This window comes from Saccoglossus kowalevskii, chromosome 10 (genome assembly GCF_978046115.1).
Source record: "Saccoglossus kowalevskii chromosome 10, keSacKowa6.1, whole genome shotgun sequence".
NCBI lineage: Eukaryota > Metazoa > Hemichordata > Enteropneusta > Harrimaniidae > Saccoglossus > Saccoglossus kowalevskii.
In genome coordinates this window covers 19,950,890-19,967,588 of record NC_140650.1, presented here as the reverse complement: position 1 = coordinate 19,967,588, position 16,699 = coordinate 19,950,890, and the positions used below count along the sequence as shown (strand labels likewise).

General features: G+C 34.2%; 1 protein-coding gene across 1 annotated transcript; it reads left to right on the top strand.

Annotated features, from left to right (window-relative positions):
* The first annotated feature begins 76 nt into the window (after positions 1 to 76).
* On the top strand, positions 77 to 8,920 carry LOC102809783 (uncharacterized). The gene is made up of 13 exons (XM_085504626.1): positions 77 to 190; positions 1,185 to 1,238; positions 1,619 to 1,698; positions 2,670 to 2,751; positions 4,885 to 4,935; positions 5,201 to 5,242; positions 5,372 to 5,421; positions 6,004 to 6,050; positions 6,200 to 6,270; positions 7,484 to 7,651; positions 8,141 to 8,205; positions 8,284 to 8,367; positions 8,467 to 8,920. Exons 1-13 carry the CDS (start codon positions 77 to 79, stop codon positions 8,594 to 8,596), a joined length of 1,038 nt encoding a protein of 345 aa, XP_085360752.1. The 3' UTR covers positions 8,597 to 8,920.
* Positions 8,921 to 16,699: the final 7,779 nt, after the last annotated feature.

Here is a 16,699-nt window from a genome sequence, read left to right as displayed (position 1 = left end):
AATGTATATTATTGCAATATTTTCTAATATTTATAATGTATTATTTGTATATGTTCACTTGTAAAAATGTCATGAAATGTACATTTTTCAGGATGGAAGTTGTGACTATATTGGTATTGCTTCTACTTTCCTAATACCAGCAGTTATAAAGGGAACAGCTGCAGCAAAGTACAAGTCTTACATCACAAAGGTAATTGCGTAATCAAAGTCAAATTTACATGACACAATTTACTTTTTAATCTAGTTGTGTATCAACAGGTTGAAAGCTAATAATATTTATACTATTTTTTGTGTATTATAATGTATGTACATACTTTCAAATCTAAATAATGCTGTATTCTGTAAAACATCACTGTGTATTATGCATATTGTACAGTATATGTGTTTGTGAACATAATGGAAAATCGTTGATGCCAACTTTGCATATTTCATTATAATTAACAGCCTCAATCTCGAAAGAAATTGTGATTGATTGTAACAATATATCATTCCTCTAAAAGTGGACCCCAAATGAAATCCATATTGATTTTTTTGCAGGCATCCTTGACACTGAAATTACAAAAAGTATGCTAGAACCTTAGCTGAGAAATTAGTTAGCAAATTGCTCCAAAAATAATAACCTCAACTTCAAACAGATCCAAATAGTGAAAAATCATACATTGGTCTTAAAACGTATTCAGTGCACGCAGTTTGGTACAATAGGTTTTGTTAACGTAACAATTGCTGAATCCTTGTCCAGTCAAGTTTGTGTTAATTCATCCACAGTCCAATGTTTTAAAATGGAATTCAGCTGTTTATTCTGTAGTCAAAGTTATACATTGCTAGTCTGAAATTATTAAAAAGTGTTTTAAAACGAGACTGGTTCCATGCCCATTGTGCCAAGGGCTGTGTATTCGCCATCATCTTGCCAGCGATTTGTAACAGTAGATCTAAGTGAATTGTCATTTGATAAACAGAGTGATTTGTGTTTTAAGTAGCCCTATAGATAAGATGAATGAATTTCAGGAAAACTTAACCTGTTTATACAATGTAATATGAATATACATTTAATAATTTCCTTGAACCGGTCATTTGATTACCTGTTAGCTCAATAGGCTGTATGTCCAATGAGCTATTGGGATGGTGCTGTGTCCGGCGTTTGTTGGAAAATTTAACCAAATGTTTTTTCTGCTTTTACCTTACAGAGTTTATCTCTCTGGAATCTGAAACTGTTGTATGTACCTGTACATATTCCTGCTGTAAGCATGACTTATCATTGAAATTGTTGTCATTGGGTTTTTGCTGTAAACTGATACTATCTATATACTTGTGAACATAAATTTGAAACATATTGTCAATGTAATTTATTGAGTATTGTGTTAAGTTTGCCATGCAAAATCAACTTCACACCAATGATTTACTTAGGAATTTATTAGAACCTATAATCGTATTTGCACTATTAGACATGTATATGCTTATGTAAATGGCAGAGGTGATTTTATTGTTAAAAATAAGATATTTTAACATTACAGTACACAATTAATGCAATATTTGGTTTAGATGCACTTCTGTTAGTAATAACCATGTAATAGAGCAAATATGGCAATACATGTACATGTACTATATTATTGAATTGCAGAAAATTGATGTAGAAAAGCAAGTCGTTGATATTTACAACTCCCTCTCATCAGAGTATTCTTATGTGGAAGATTCACTTAGGTGAGTTAATTAACATATTGGAACATTTTTAACTGCCATTGTGCTCAGCACAAAAACTGGAGCTAATGTCATAGCAGTGTCTTTCTGTGTGTACATCTGTGTGTACGATCTTATTCCACTGATCAGATTAGATTAACCAATGATTAGATTTGAATGAAACTGTACAGTAAGATACTATATGATAGTTGCCAGATCCAATTAGTTTTTGTTAAAAGTTTGTGTGTATATTAATATTAGGGTTAACTAGTTTCTAAATTGGGATTTAATCTTTCCTGATATGAAAAACCAGTTGTCATTTCGAATTTTATTCTCTTCGAAATCAGATTTATGCATATTAATCAGTTTAATTACTTTGTTTATTGGCAATTATACTTTCATGAATATGTCAAGAACCACCATTTGGATTTGAATAAAACTTGACAATAATTTAGACACACTTGAAAAATTCACATGTTTGATTACTTTGGGTAACAAATTATTATTATTAGTTTGATACAAAAATATTTCACTGATATCTCACAAATCAAACTCAACAATTATGAACTATTGCACTCACTGTTGATTAGGCCTTGACAATTCACCTTGTTGAAATACTGGATAATAGAAATCCTACACCTAAAGTATTATTTTAATCACGGACTGCAGTACCGTACTATCAGAGCTTGAACCTCGTGATTTTGAGGTCATTCATTTTCAAGTCCTTGAATTCTGATTTTAAATATCATATGGCACCAAAAATATCACTTTTGGAATCTAGGCCAGCGGAGTTCAAGACCTGTTTTTATGTTCAGTCAGTAGACAATCTCAATGAACAGTTCTTGCAGTGTCTGCAATGGGACCTCAACCTCGAGCTGCAAGTCTAGAGTTCAATGTGTTTGTGAACAATGTGAAATGTATTTGAGTTTTCTTGTTCACATTTGTATTCACTACTTTGTGTTATTTAACACACACTACAATTTATCCTTTTTCAGAAAATACATATCAGGAGATTCTCAAAGTTCAGATACGATCATGACACGTGAAAAGTCCAAATGGAAATACCATTATGTTAAGGTACACAATTGTAGGAACTAAGTGTAATTTTCAGATGCTTTGGTCATAAAACTGCAAACATTCGACAATAATAACCACAATTTTTTTTTTCTGTTTTGTGTAAAAAAAATCAAAAATGTTTAGTTTAATAGTGTTAATATATTATAATATGATAATAGTAACAATGAATTTGACTCATTACATTGTTAGCTGTAATTACTTATTAGTCCCCGTTCGGACGAAGTCCGAAAACGGGGACTTATAATTCGGTCTCCGTGCGTCCGTCCGGAGTCATATCTCAGAATCCCTTGGACCGATTCCGTTTATTCTTTGCATGTGCCTAGTACTTTATGTGGGACATATGCACATGCAGTGGTTTAGCGATTCGATTCAAAATGGCCGACTGGCAGCCATCTTGTTTTTTGAAAATGTTGTATTTTGGACATGCTTTGTCAGTTGTCATTCAAACTTGGTACATAGATTATACATGTTAGGATACATGTCCATGACGATTTATTTCGCAATTGGATCAAAGATGGTCGACTGGCAGGCATCTTGTTTTTGTTTTTTTATGCGGTATCTTGGACATGCTCTGTCAGTTTTCATTCAAATTTGGCACATACATGTTAGGATGCATTTGTCATCAAAATCTGGTCAAGGATGGCCGATTGACAGCCGTCTGACTTTTTGGCCTTACTACTATATTTCCACAATTTATGTACCATTTTCATTTGTATTTGGCACATACATCATACAACGAACGTCATAATTGCGTGAAATTAGTTTGGAACGTTTGGTCCGTTTGATTGATTGTGCGTTTGTCCTGCCAGACGCTCGGTGCAGTCGATTGCTTGTTGGCCGGTATAACTGTAACAACAAACTGGCTACATTTTAAAAACAATCAGTGACGAAAAGGCGGAGGTTAATGAGACAAACCATTTTACTCAAAGGAGTGGTAACTGTGATGTCATTTGTGTCGAACAAACCCAGAATGTGACAGGGATCGTTCGTATAAAAACAAGATTTGGATGGTTACAGTTCAACAATTTTCGAAATATACCGATAACTAAATCCTGTAATAAACTGGAGCTGCCTGGCACCCCGGTCTGGCAACCCAGTGTGGCACCCATTTGTGTTCAGTCATCATTGTTTTATAAAGCGTTTTTGTGTGTGGAATAGTCCAGGGAATTTTGTTTTAACAAAATCAAAAAGTACTTAGAGCGACCACCGTTGTCTTTAATCAGCTTCGGAAATTTTCCGTATTCTATATACTCTGCCGTCGAGCAAATTACACCAGCTGACACTAGGTCATTCTTTAGTGCAACAGGATTTCTGTTCGTTTAGCGTTTAGCTCAGAAACTGAACAAAACTGCCCTTTTTGTGGCCACCACATTCTCCAGAAAGAGATATACCGTGTTCTAACAAGTGGCGGATCTAGGGGGTTTGGCGTCCAGACCCCCCCCCCCCCCACACCGTTGAAAAATGTTTTCAATTTGTTTTTGTATAATATAAGTCTGGCCATATTAAAGTTTGGTCCCCCATGAAAAATCGTGTATCCGCCCCTGGATCAGTTGCTCTTTTCAAGTTGTGTCGACGTTTAGTCTCTGTGGTGTGTTTTTAGTTGGTGTCATCAAATTTTTATTTTCATACATTGTTATCGACACTGAAGAGCTATGCCCCTCTATAAACTAGTCTAACACAAATGTGCGTCGCCAATACAACATTTACCGTCACCTATTTATATAACATGTAGTGGACGGTTGGGCGTTATGTTTGCAACAATGTATTTGTTTATCATAAATGTCTACTCTACTAACCAAAACATAACCGTTTACAAAGCCTGTCACCGACACTGGGACACGTTTTGATCTGACTAATTTCACGCAATTGTGACGTTTGTTGTACATATCAGTGTGTTTCATAATCAGATCAAAGATGGCTGAATAACGGCTTTTTTATTTTGGCCATATTACTATGACACGAAACCCGTGTTTTGATGTAAATAAACAATCTGTTGTATACGCCACTTGGAACTCAACTTTAAAGGACACGCTCGCGACAACCCCTCTGCTTTAATATGATGAGCACAAAGAGAACTTAACGGGGACTGTGTCATTTTCAATGACTTGTTTCTTTATCATTTGATTTATTTAGGGATTACCATGCCAAAATAATGACAGTGACTGTGGTGTGTTTGTTTTGAAGGTATTTTAAGCTGCATGTTCACCAAATATTCAATTTCAGTGTATAGTGTTGCTAAGAATTGAATGTGTTAGTAAAAAATGATGTTATGTTTAACTAGAAAATAGTTTTCATTAACTTCTATTACCTGAACACATCAGTCTGAATTTGCATATCTACATTTCTGTATTTATGTATAAAGCATCCAAGTTCAAATATATTTTGCCAAATACTGCATGAATACAAGTTTTAGAGATTCACCATTACTCTGTTATACTTTTTTGTGTAGTATTTGAAATGCTGTTTGCTTGGTGAAGACATAAACTTTCAGGTGAGAAATAACATATCTGAGTTGTAGTATGCAGCTTTATTATGTAACTTTGATATTTGTTGATGTAACACTCATTGAACAACAAAATGATTTGATAAAAAATGATGGATTCTGTGTTTATTCTTGTAGGCTGAATCGTCTTCATTGAGACAAGAACTGAAAAATGATTTGCTGCAGTGGTGAGTATATTATTATTATCATTATTATCATTATTATTATTATTATTCAAATATAAAAGTAAAGGCTAACTATATTTTTAAGTTTACACCAATTTGGTACTTCACATTTTTTTTAAGTTGATATTAACTATCCTTAAAATAATGTATGGCAATATACTCATGGCAATAACACATACTTAAAAACAAAAATGATATACTTACCTTGTGAATGAATAAATAAAAACATTGTAAAAATATGTTTACATTAAAGACACATAGTTAAAATTATCCATAGTATGAGAAGTTTCATAATTTGTAATTTAATAATTGTAATTGTTAGTACGTCTTTGCTTTTTGTTGAGAAATGTCTGAAAGAACATTCTGTGGAAAAAAAAATTATACTTTCATTTTTACCTGGTTTTGTTACATATTTGTGTGTGTTTAGTCCAAATGTATTAACCAAATGTTTGTAAAAACAAAATTGGTTTCTCCATGTACATGCTTCATACATAAGTGTTTACCCCTTTTCATAGATTGCAGACATGTTGTCAAAACGTAATTGACAGTTTCCTATCAAAGCTTTTGTTCATTTTTTTTATTCAGGAAAATAGAACCTGAAGAAACAGTCCATGAAAAGATTCTTATACCAGGTTAATATTTCACACGTGTTAAAATTATGGGTACATTCAATCGCAATATTTCTAAAACAACTTACTTTCTCGTTGTGGTGTTCGATGTCTACCTTTTTACATACATGTACACAACAAAAAATATTTCAAATAGATTGTTTACATTTCAGAGTCGGACAGTTTGAAAGATGTCTCAGATGAAGATCAAAGTGAGAAAATAAATGCAATCACAAATGACGAGGTACAGTTATAGTTACGATATATAATTGCAGTGTTTTGTATATTAGCGGATGAGTGTGCCTGTTGTCTAATTCTTGTGACATTTGTATGAATTTGATAATGAAATGTATTCATCATTAAGTCACATTCATTTTTTAGTCTTTTCGAATACATTTCAATGTGTTCTACTCCATCCTCACCTATATCTGAGACATTTTGTCCATTCACATTCAACCTGAAACATACATGTTGCACACCAATCTGTTTCAAGATCAGATTCAATATACCCAACCAATGGTCATTTAAGTAATATAAAATCATTGATTTATTATGCATTCCCCTTCCTACCTTTTTTCTCTAGTAATGAAAGTCCTTGTCTTGATCTCTCAGAAACAAAAACACTGCATCCCCTTATTTTAGGTGTCCTAGCTCTGGGTTGCTTGAATGAGGTTCTACGGGTCAAAGTTCACAACTCCCTGACCCATGATGCATAGCGAACCATATTGGAAATCAGTTGTTTTTGTTTCTCAATGACCTTGGACCTGATTTCTGTAGTTCCCGCTTAGGAAAACTGGCGGTCTGTTTTATTGAAAAAATATTTCGGTCTCTCTACTGTAAGTCTGCTCACTGGTTGTACCTTGAGTGATTCTATCGGTACTTGTGGTTTTAATTTAGTTTGGTTTGAAGTTGCACATGATACTAAGGTGGAAGATTTTTATTGTTCATTTTATGATTTATGGTTTTCTTTCGCGTGCCAACGCGGCGTTCATTGTTGCGACCGGTATTTTAGTCAGTAGTCTGATGTGCCTTTGTTATTATTATTACTGGTACCTGTGTTTATCACGCTTTTGTGGCATGGAGAGTGGTGATTAGTAGTGGGCGTTGTCATGTTGCATTTTGACCACCAGTATATTATGCATTTTCATTCACGTTTTACACATGTATATCATATAAGTTGGAATACAAGTTTCCTTTCTATTCTCCTATAAAAGATGGTTAACTGGCAGCCATTATGTTTTTGAAAATGCTGTATTGTTTGTGATTAGATCAAAGTTGGCTTTTACCAATGTTTCAAACGCATGCAGCTACATTTTTCTCCAAATAAAATGAATTTTAACTGTATTACAATCAAATAATACGCATGTAAAATAATACTCAGTCTGCTTGTTATTTATCTCCTATGCATGGAATTCTTTTCTCGGCTTTCCTTGATTAATTTTTGTTTATCCACACAGTATGTAGACATATTGTCACACACGAATAAAGTCATTCAGTGTAATTATAGTAGGTGTGATGATCACCTAGACAGACATAAAGTGTTTCTAAAGAATTATCAGAAACTTTACGGTGAGAGAAGAGCCCTTATCAAATATGGATATGGCATGAACCATATATCCATTCAGGTGAGTTGAGAGGTTGAGAGAAAAGTTGTTTGTGCCTATTGAGGCAGTGTATTTCTCATTTGAGTCATTTTAACTACTTATATTAGTTTAATTGCTAAAATCTGTGCATATCCATTTTTCATTTTTTACAAATTTCTTCAGAATCTTTCATTTATTCTCTTTTTTCTGAACTCGTTTGACAGAAAATGCACTGAAATTTGTTGAACATGTATCTGCGATCTGTGTGTCAAATTATTTTTCTTAAAAAACAAAAACTATTACAATCAAGTCAGTTGTTCCTTAGTTGTAATGTAGTCTACCAGAGAGAAATAATTGGCAAATAATTTTGTCTTTTTGAGTCAAACCTGATATTTTGGACTATTTCTTTGTTTCATATTTGCTATGCAAGGACCTTGGGCGGTATCGATCTTTATTCTGTAGAGCTATTTTAACAAGGTTCTGTGTTTTACACAGAAATTGAAAGTATATTCATATATGCATATATTGCAGGCCTATGAGGAAGTTCAAGAGCGTCTAATGAAAGAGCACCTAGTGAAAAAGAGACTGGGCAAAAGGTATGTGTATGTAAATTGTGCTATATTCATATAAACATGTAGAGTGTTCGTTTGAAAAACTTTTGGTTTTGATTTCAGCATATTTGATGCAAGCACTTCTATGGTATGCACTACAGAAAAAACAGTATTCATGGTGAAAGAAGCTAAAAAGTCTCCTATCCAGTATGTAAACCTTGTTAATTACAAATATTATATCATATTTGATTTTTACAGGTTACCCTAAAATGTTTAATCAATTTTTATAAACATTTCTCTTTTCAGTTTTGCTGTAAGGTTCATTGCAGATGTCTTGGTGAAAGAGGTCATTGCACTGTTAGTGAAGAAACAAAAAAACATATCTCTAAAAGATGCAGATAAATTATGTGAAGAGACAGAAAAATGTGCTTATTAGTTGACAACATGATTGTGTAACTTGCTTTGGTGTATACAGTATATTTATGCATTATTAGGCCGAAGGAAATCTCTGTTTCCAGTAAACTAGCTAGGGATTTTATTTTTTCCAAACCTTTTTGCAGCCATAAAGGATTTATTTTATGCATAAAGATGCATTTGCTTGTAATGAAAATAACTGTTATGATCTACATTTCTATAGCCATCCTCTTACTGATGATGGCAGCCCAAATTGGGTCATTTGATTAAAAGTAAAATATTTAGTCCCTGTTCAAATTAGATCAATGCAGTTATTTTCAGAACCCAATTTCAAAATAGCTTCCTTGTCATCAAAAGTCATCTTTTAGGTTATTATTACTCTACCCAAAAAATATGCAAATTAGCTAAATCCAGTTATTTCCTTTGATCTCAGCAACCATTGAGCTGATTTCGTTGGTATTTGGTAGGATTACACCTTGACACGAGTAGATGTGCTTCTGACAGTAATGACCAAACTCTCCCAAAAGTATGCAAATTAGATCAAGGCAGTTATTTGCTGCTATCTCTACCACCACTGTGTCGATTTTATTCATATTTGGTATGATAACACCTTGGCACGAGTAGATGTGCTTTTGGCAATAATGACCACATCCTCCCAAAAATATGCAATTATTTGCTCTTATCCCAGCAACCATTGGGCCAATTTAGTTTATATGTGGTTAGGATCACACCTTGAAATGAGTAGATATGCTTTTAGCAATAATGACCACGCTCCTCAAATTACATGTACTTGCTCTGAAAACATAGCTTCTCCAATTGTTTAACAATTGTAGAAGCTATGTTTTCAGCATTTATTATGGTATCCATGATATATATGGAAGTACTTGAATAATTACAATATTATTTAGTGTATAAAGAGTGTGTTAAGTATAATCTTGCATTGTAAGTCACTTGAACCAATCTGGTAATGATAGTTATACAAATAAGATATGTAACGCCATAGGGGCTACATTTAAAGCCATAGGGGTTTGCCCTCATTTATTATGGTATCCATGATATATATGGAAGTACTTGAATAATTACAATATTATTTAGTGTGTAAAGAGTGTGTTAAGTATAATCTTCCAGTATAAGTCATTTGAACCAATCTGGTAATGATAGTTATACAAATAAGATATGTAACGCCATAGGGGCTGCATTTAACGCCATAGGGGTTTGCCCTCATTTATTATGGTACCCTTGATACATATGGAAGTACTGGAATAATTACAATATTATTTAGTGTATAAAGAGTGTGTTAAGTATAATCTTCCAGTATAAATCATTTGAACCAATCTGGTAATGATAGTTATTCCGGTACAAATAAGATATGTAACGCCGTAGGGGCTACATTTAAAGCCATAGGGGTTTGCCCTCATTTATTATGGTATCCATGATATATATGGAAGTACTTGAATAATTACAATATTATTTAGTGTATAAAGAGTGTGTTAAGTATAATCTTCCAGTATAAGTCATTTGAACCAATCTGGTAATGATAGTTATTCCGGTACAAATAAGATATGTAACGCCATAGGGGCTACATTTAACGCCATAGGGGTTTGCCCTCATTTATTATGGTATCCATGATATATATGGAAGTACTTGAATAATTACAATATTATTTAGTGTATAAAGAGTGTGTTAAGTATAATCTTGCATTGTAAGTCACTTGAACCAATCTGGTAATGATAGTTATACGAATAAGATATGTAACGCCATAGTGGCTGCATTTAACGCCATAGGGGTTTGCCCTCATTTATTATGGTACCCTTGATACATATGGAAGTACTGGAATAATTACAATATTATTTAGTGTATAAAGAGTGTGTTAAGTATAATCTTCCAGTATAAGTCACTTGAACCAATCTGGTAATGATAGTTATACAAATAAGGTATGTAACGCCGTAGGGGCTGCATTTAACGCCATAGGGGTTTGCCCTCGTTTATTATGGTATCCATGATATATATGGAAGTACTTGAATAATTACAATATTATTTAGTGTATAAAGAGTGTGTTAAGTATAATCTTCCAGTATAAGTCATTTGAACCAATCTGGTAATGATAGTTATACAAATAAGATATGTAACGCCGTAGGGGCTGCATTTAACGCCATAGGGGTTTGCCCTCGTTTATTATGGTATCCATGATATATATGGAAGTACTTGAATAATTACAATATTATTTAGTGTATAAAGAGTGTGTTAAGTATAATCTTCCAGTATAAGTCATTTGAACCAATCTGGTAATGATAGTTATACAAATAAGATATGTAACGCCATAGGGGCTGCATTTAACGCCATAGGGGTTTGCCCTCATTTATTATGGTACCCTTGATACATATGGAAGTACTGGAATAATTACAATATTATTTAGTGTATAAAGAGTGTGTTAAGTATAATCTTGCATTATAAGTCATTTGAACCAATCTGGTAATGATAGTTATACAAATAAGATATGTAACTCCGTAGGGGCTGCATTTAACGCCATAGGGGTTTGCCCTCATTTATTATGGTATCCATGATATATATGGAAGTACTTGAATAATTACAATATTATTTAGTGTATAAAGAGTGTGTTAAGTATAATCTTCCAGTATAAGTCATTTGAACCAATCTGGTAATGATAGTTATTCCGGTACAAATAAGATATGTAACGCCGTAGGGGCTACATTTAAAGCCATAGGGGTTTGCCCTCATTTATTATGGTATCCATGATATATATGGAAGTACTTGAATAATTACAATATTATTTAGTGTATAAAGAGTGTGTTAAGTATAATCTTGCATTGTAAGTCACTTGAACCAATCTGGTAATGATAGTTATACAAATAAGATATGTAACGCCGTAGGGGCTGCATTTAACGCCATAGGGGTTTGCCCTCATTTATTATGGTACCCTTGATACATATGGAAGTACTGGAATAATTACAATATTATTTAGTGTATAAAGAGTGTGTTAAGTATAATCTTGCATTATAAGTCATTTGAACCAATCTGGTAATGATAGTTATACAAATAAGATATGTAACGCCGTAGGGGCTGCATTTAACGCCATAGGGGTTTGCCCTCATTTATTATGGTATCCATGATATATATGGAAGTACTTGAATAATTACAATATTATTTAGTGTGTAAAGAGTGTGTTAAGTATAATCTTGCGTTATAAGTCATTTGAACCAATCTGGTAATGATAGTTATACAAATAAGATATGTAACGCCATAGGGGCTACATTTAACGCCATAGGGGCTTGCCCTCATTTATTATTGTATCCCTGATATATATGGAAGTACTGGAATAATTACAATATTATTTTGTGTGTAGAGTACATTCTTGCATTATAAGTCATTTGTACCAAACTGGTAGTGACAGTTACATGTATGTCAATCATTATCGCAACACCTTAGGGTTGCAATTATTAGGTTTTTTGACTCGTATTATCTGGTATCCCTGGTTGATATGGTTTTATTTGTTTGTCTGGATTTCGTAGATTATAATCTTGCAAGTTTATTAGTCATTTGTACCAAACTGGTAATATTAACTGGTAATATTGTTTGTCAATAGTGGGTCTTCCAGGTGTCCAGGATACATAATGCCATGAAAAACATTTTGTTGGATGGGAAAGCCTTGCATCCCATTTAATTGAGTGTTCCTGTTATTTTTTACAGCTGTGTAATAAAGTTATTCATATTATTGTTATTGGTGTCTCAGAGTAGTTTCTATAACATAGCTGCAGAATATCGATTATCCATATCATGCCCAATATGGCGATTCAATAAAATTAACATCTTTATTTGCAATATTGGAATAGTTGTTGATGCCAACCTGTGCCGTTTCATTACATTTAAATGTAGTACATACCACTAGTGTAAGGTAACAATTGGATAGAAACGAGCAGAACTAATGCAAAACCTATTTGGTATGGATGGAATTGATCTCCATGAACTTGGCCTAAGTCTCTGCTGGACCCTGATTGTAAATGATGCAGATGCTGATTTACTGGATTGAAGTAGGACAATTGTCGCCCCCAAATTCCACCCTAGACCAGCATTTAGCATATTAATGAGTCATGCATCATCTGGCAAACAGGTTTATTTCAATGAGGTGCATCATCCATGTTAATGCGTGTAACTGCGAAAGTAGGTCAAAGGTCAATACAAAATTTTGGAAAAGTGTTTTTCAACAGTTGTCCATGCTAAGATGTGTATCAGTATTTCTAAGGTCGTTTCCAAAATTTCCAATATTTCAATGAGGTGCATCATCCATGTTAATGCGTGTAACTGCGAAAGTAGGTCAAAGGTCAATATAAAATTTTGGAAAAGTGTTTTGCAACAGTTGTCCATGCTAAGATGTGTATCAGTATTTCTAAGGTCATTTCCAGAATTTGAAAAAAAAAAAGAAAAAAATTATTCCACAAGTTCCATCTCACACATCTGATACTCAGTGTGGAATCAGGTTTTTAGTTATACATACCCCAACTATTTCATAGACTTGCAAAAATCTTATTTTCCCAATTGGGTGTATCAATAAAGTGTCACTTTATCATATAAATAATTCTGTGTTTATCTATTGTCGACTTGCATTGTGGCATTTATTGGTGGATAGCTTGACTCAATACAACCAAAACCAGACTACCTAGAACACTGTTTAATGGTGCGGATTTCCCTACGGCGTTAAAAACCCCTACGGACGCTTAACAGACGTGCTTTCAATAAGCGTGTCCAAAGGCCTTGATTACTGCGTTCCATTTGCCTATGAATAAAGAATGACACCTTGACTACCATAACAAATATCAAAGTATTGATCAGAAATTTTATAGAAAAAGCTGAGATTATCATTGCCTTATTTACCATTATGTACCACGTGTTACGTGGCAGTACCAAGTATTCTTTTCCTCTCTTTCATCCTACAGCTAAGATTGGTATTATGTGGCTATTCATAACAAAGTTCACGAAATGAACTAACTGCGGCAGTCACGACTGAGTCAATCAATAGCATTGCCATAAAACAGCAGTCTTTACCATTCAGGCACAGCATGAATCGTCTCGCACCGACAGATTCGGTAAGTTTTTAAGTGAGGTATATTCATTTCACCGTTAAACGTTGAATACTTATTGCTGTTTTGAACATTACTAATATATACTGAAAGAGTTATTAGTTCCACTATGGCAATCAAAGGTGTGGCTGTCGGGGTAATGACCGACGTAAATTCACAAATGAAAAAAATCCAGTTGCTAAAGCATATCTGGTAAAGCAAACGTGCAATTAAAATATATCTCATGTACTCAGGAAAACACAAATCAGCAGTCGCGTGTTTCAAGGATGGCAAAGTATGTCATTGGACTCGCAACGTTGACCGTGATTGGTTCAGGTGCAGCTATTGGTGGTGGTTTGTTGTTGGGTACAAAATCATCAGGTAAGTTAGTATATGTGGAGTTGATTGTTGTATACACAGATAGATACATGTTTGAGGTGATGGGGCGTATTTGTGAACGACTAAACTTTGAAAATCTTGTATGGTGAAATTGCGTTCCTGAAAATGTGTACATATTTAATTAAATTGAAATAAACTGAAATTTTGTTGCCAAAGTTAGGATTTACATAGAACTAATTTACTGTTCATTTATAACTATACTAATATATAACACTTTTACGCCAATAAAACACCTTTGTCTAGATTTGTTTTCACCATGTTTAATATATGCAACATTACGATGTATATAATACACTATAAATTTAGGTCTGACAGAGTTCCAGTTTTAAATTAGTTAGTCACATATGGGGATGGAAATGATCTCAATTGTACAGGAATGACAATGAGTATCATTTTTTTAAACAATGCAAAACAAATCCGACCTCACAGGTTATCGAGGGATATGCTATACGCCAATCTGTAACTAAGACATGTTTAGTTCACTTCCCAGAGCAATACGGTCAGAATTCTTAAAATCGTTAATAATATTAACAATGGAAGAAAGTCTTTATACTTTGCTAATGGCTAAAAAAAACTGTTTGACCCATAGAAGCAGAGCTTCCAAGCTCTTTAAAATTAAGCTGTTGATTTCAGCTTGCAGATACATATGATTGTAGGCTGTATTGCTTGGCAACCAATATACACAGATACGCAATTGTAAATTAATTAGCATGTCTATGGTCAGAATAGACATAACTTTCATGCATTATTTTCATTGAGTTACCTAAATTGATTTGAACCAAGAAATACACCATCAACATTTCCTCCATTCATTACAAAATAATACTGGAAAAAATGTGGTATATGGTGCTTAGTACATAGATGTTTTTACAGACGCAGCCAGTGATACATTTCGAAAATAAAAATACAAAATAAACGCAATCAGAGGCGCCGACCACGTGCGGTGGAAATAAATAGAACGCGTTGTGACACTGTCTCACCAGCTCCTTTCACTCACGCCATATACTTATGCTATTTCCTAACGCACTTATATATAATACATTGACGAAAAACACCACAAGAAAAATGTAAATCAGGCTTGTAATTACTAGTAACTCAACTCGAACGCAATATTCATCACTGTAAAAGTGGATAAATTCAAACCAGCCAGCTCATGACCGAAGACGTCCGGTCGTCTTCCTTGATATCCTCGCTAACTCATCATAATCGTGGTGGTGAACTGTTCAGCTGAATTTTCAAAAGATGGATATTCAATTCATATTCATCCCAACTTATTTGAATATTCTGTCGGAAATGTGAGACATTGTTCAAAAAATTCTATACAGGGATATGTCTGATGTCAACTAGTAATACGCAATTATCCAGGCAGTACTAGAAATCATTGCTGATACTAATCATGTTTTGTATTTGGAAGTTGGATACTTGAACGTGTAGTCCCCGGGCGTGTAGCAGACGAGCATAATCGTACTGTCACATGTTTTTTGTCTTAGCCTTGTATTTTCGTCTTAACCGTCGCAGTTCGCTTTAATGAACGTTTAGTTTGATAATTGATAGATGTGCTGTACACAAGTTTATTTAGAATTTCAATTGTTATCGTTATTTCGTGATTCGTCGAAACAGAAAGACTGCTAATCCTTGGGGGCGAGGCTACGTCACGGACGTTCTACGTTGCTAAGACGCGCACCACTGTACCACGTATTTCTATGGGCTTTGTGCTCGCTGCTGTGGAACGCCGGTGGAGCCGGTGAAAACTCGAGAAAACAACACAAACTCAACTTTGAAGTAATCCTGAACAACCAAATTCATATATGTTACACACGTAGGGCTAATCTTGTTACACTGTTCAGGGGACTCTCAACAACCTTCGCAAAGTACCGTTTTCTGCGAGTTTTTTGGTCTTTGTTTTCACCGCGAGGGTTGCCAGGCGGTAGAAAATACCCGGATGTCCGCCTCCGAGGTATCCTCCTACGCATGTAGAGTGCGCCATCACAGGTCATGTTAGAATCGCGCTAAAACGTTTGTTTATGACAGGCAGCCATGATGAAAAGCTACGGGCACATTTATATGTAGCTCTGTGTACAGGTCTGTGAATGTGGAGGCGCTCCTATTCATCGGGACCTTATCTGCGCCCCAATACACAGCCCTGTGAACGACCATAGGCATTTTCAAAAACACTACACATGTCATACAAAATGTCTCATTTCGGGACGAATTCGTACCTTTTTGCACCAAAAGCAGCGTCGATCACCTTAACATACTGTAATGAACACTCGGTTGTTGAATTGATGTACTGTAGGGGAGTTTTGGATGTTAAAACAGACTATTTATTGCCCAAAATGCGTATACACGGTACTTAAGTATATAAACAGAGACGCCATTTTGGTCACGCGAGATTGATCACGTGATAAAACTTTTTACTATGACGTCAGAGCTGAATGACGAAAAAGTGTTTTCTATGAGGAAAATCAATATAAAACTTGTTTTACAAATAATTGTTGTGGTTTTTGACTAAAATGTTTAAATGTTCAGTTATTTTCAAGAAAAAATACTTTAATTTTAAAAAGTAATATATTATTTTGTTATCCATCATGCTTGGCAGAAAAAGTATACTAAATCTTAATGATGGAGGTTATAGCTGCTACAGATGTGTC

Excerpts from the sequence above, each read along its gene's own strand:
- LOC102809783 (XM_085504626.1), top strand. The coding sequence starts at position 77 with ATGTACATTTTTCAGGATGGAAGTTGTGACTATATTGGTATTGCTTCT. Across the intron at positions 8,206-8,283 it reads AAAAAGAGACTGGGCAAAAG|CATATTTGATGCAAGCACTT; the intron begins GTATGTGTATGT and ends TTTTGATTTCAG. Across the intron at positions 8,368-8,466 it reads GCTAAAAAGTCTCCTATCCA|TTTTGCTGTAAGGTTCATTG; the intron begins GTATGTAAACCT and ends TTCTCTTTTCAG.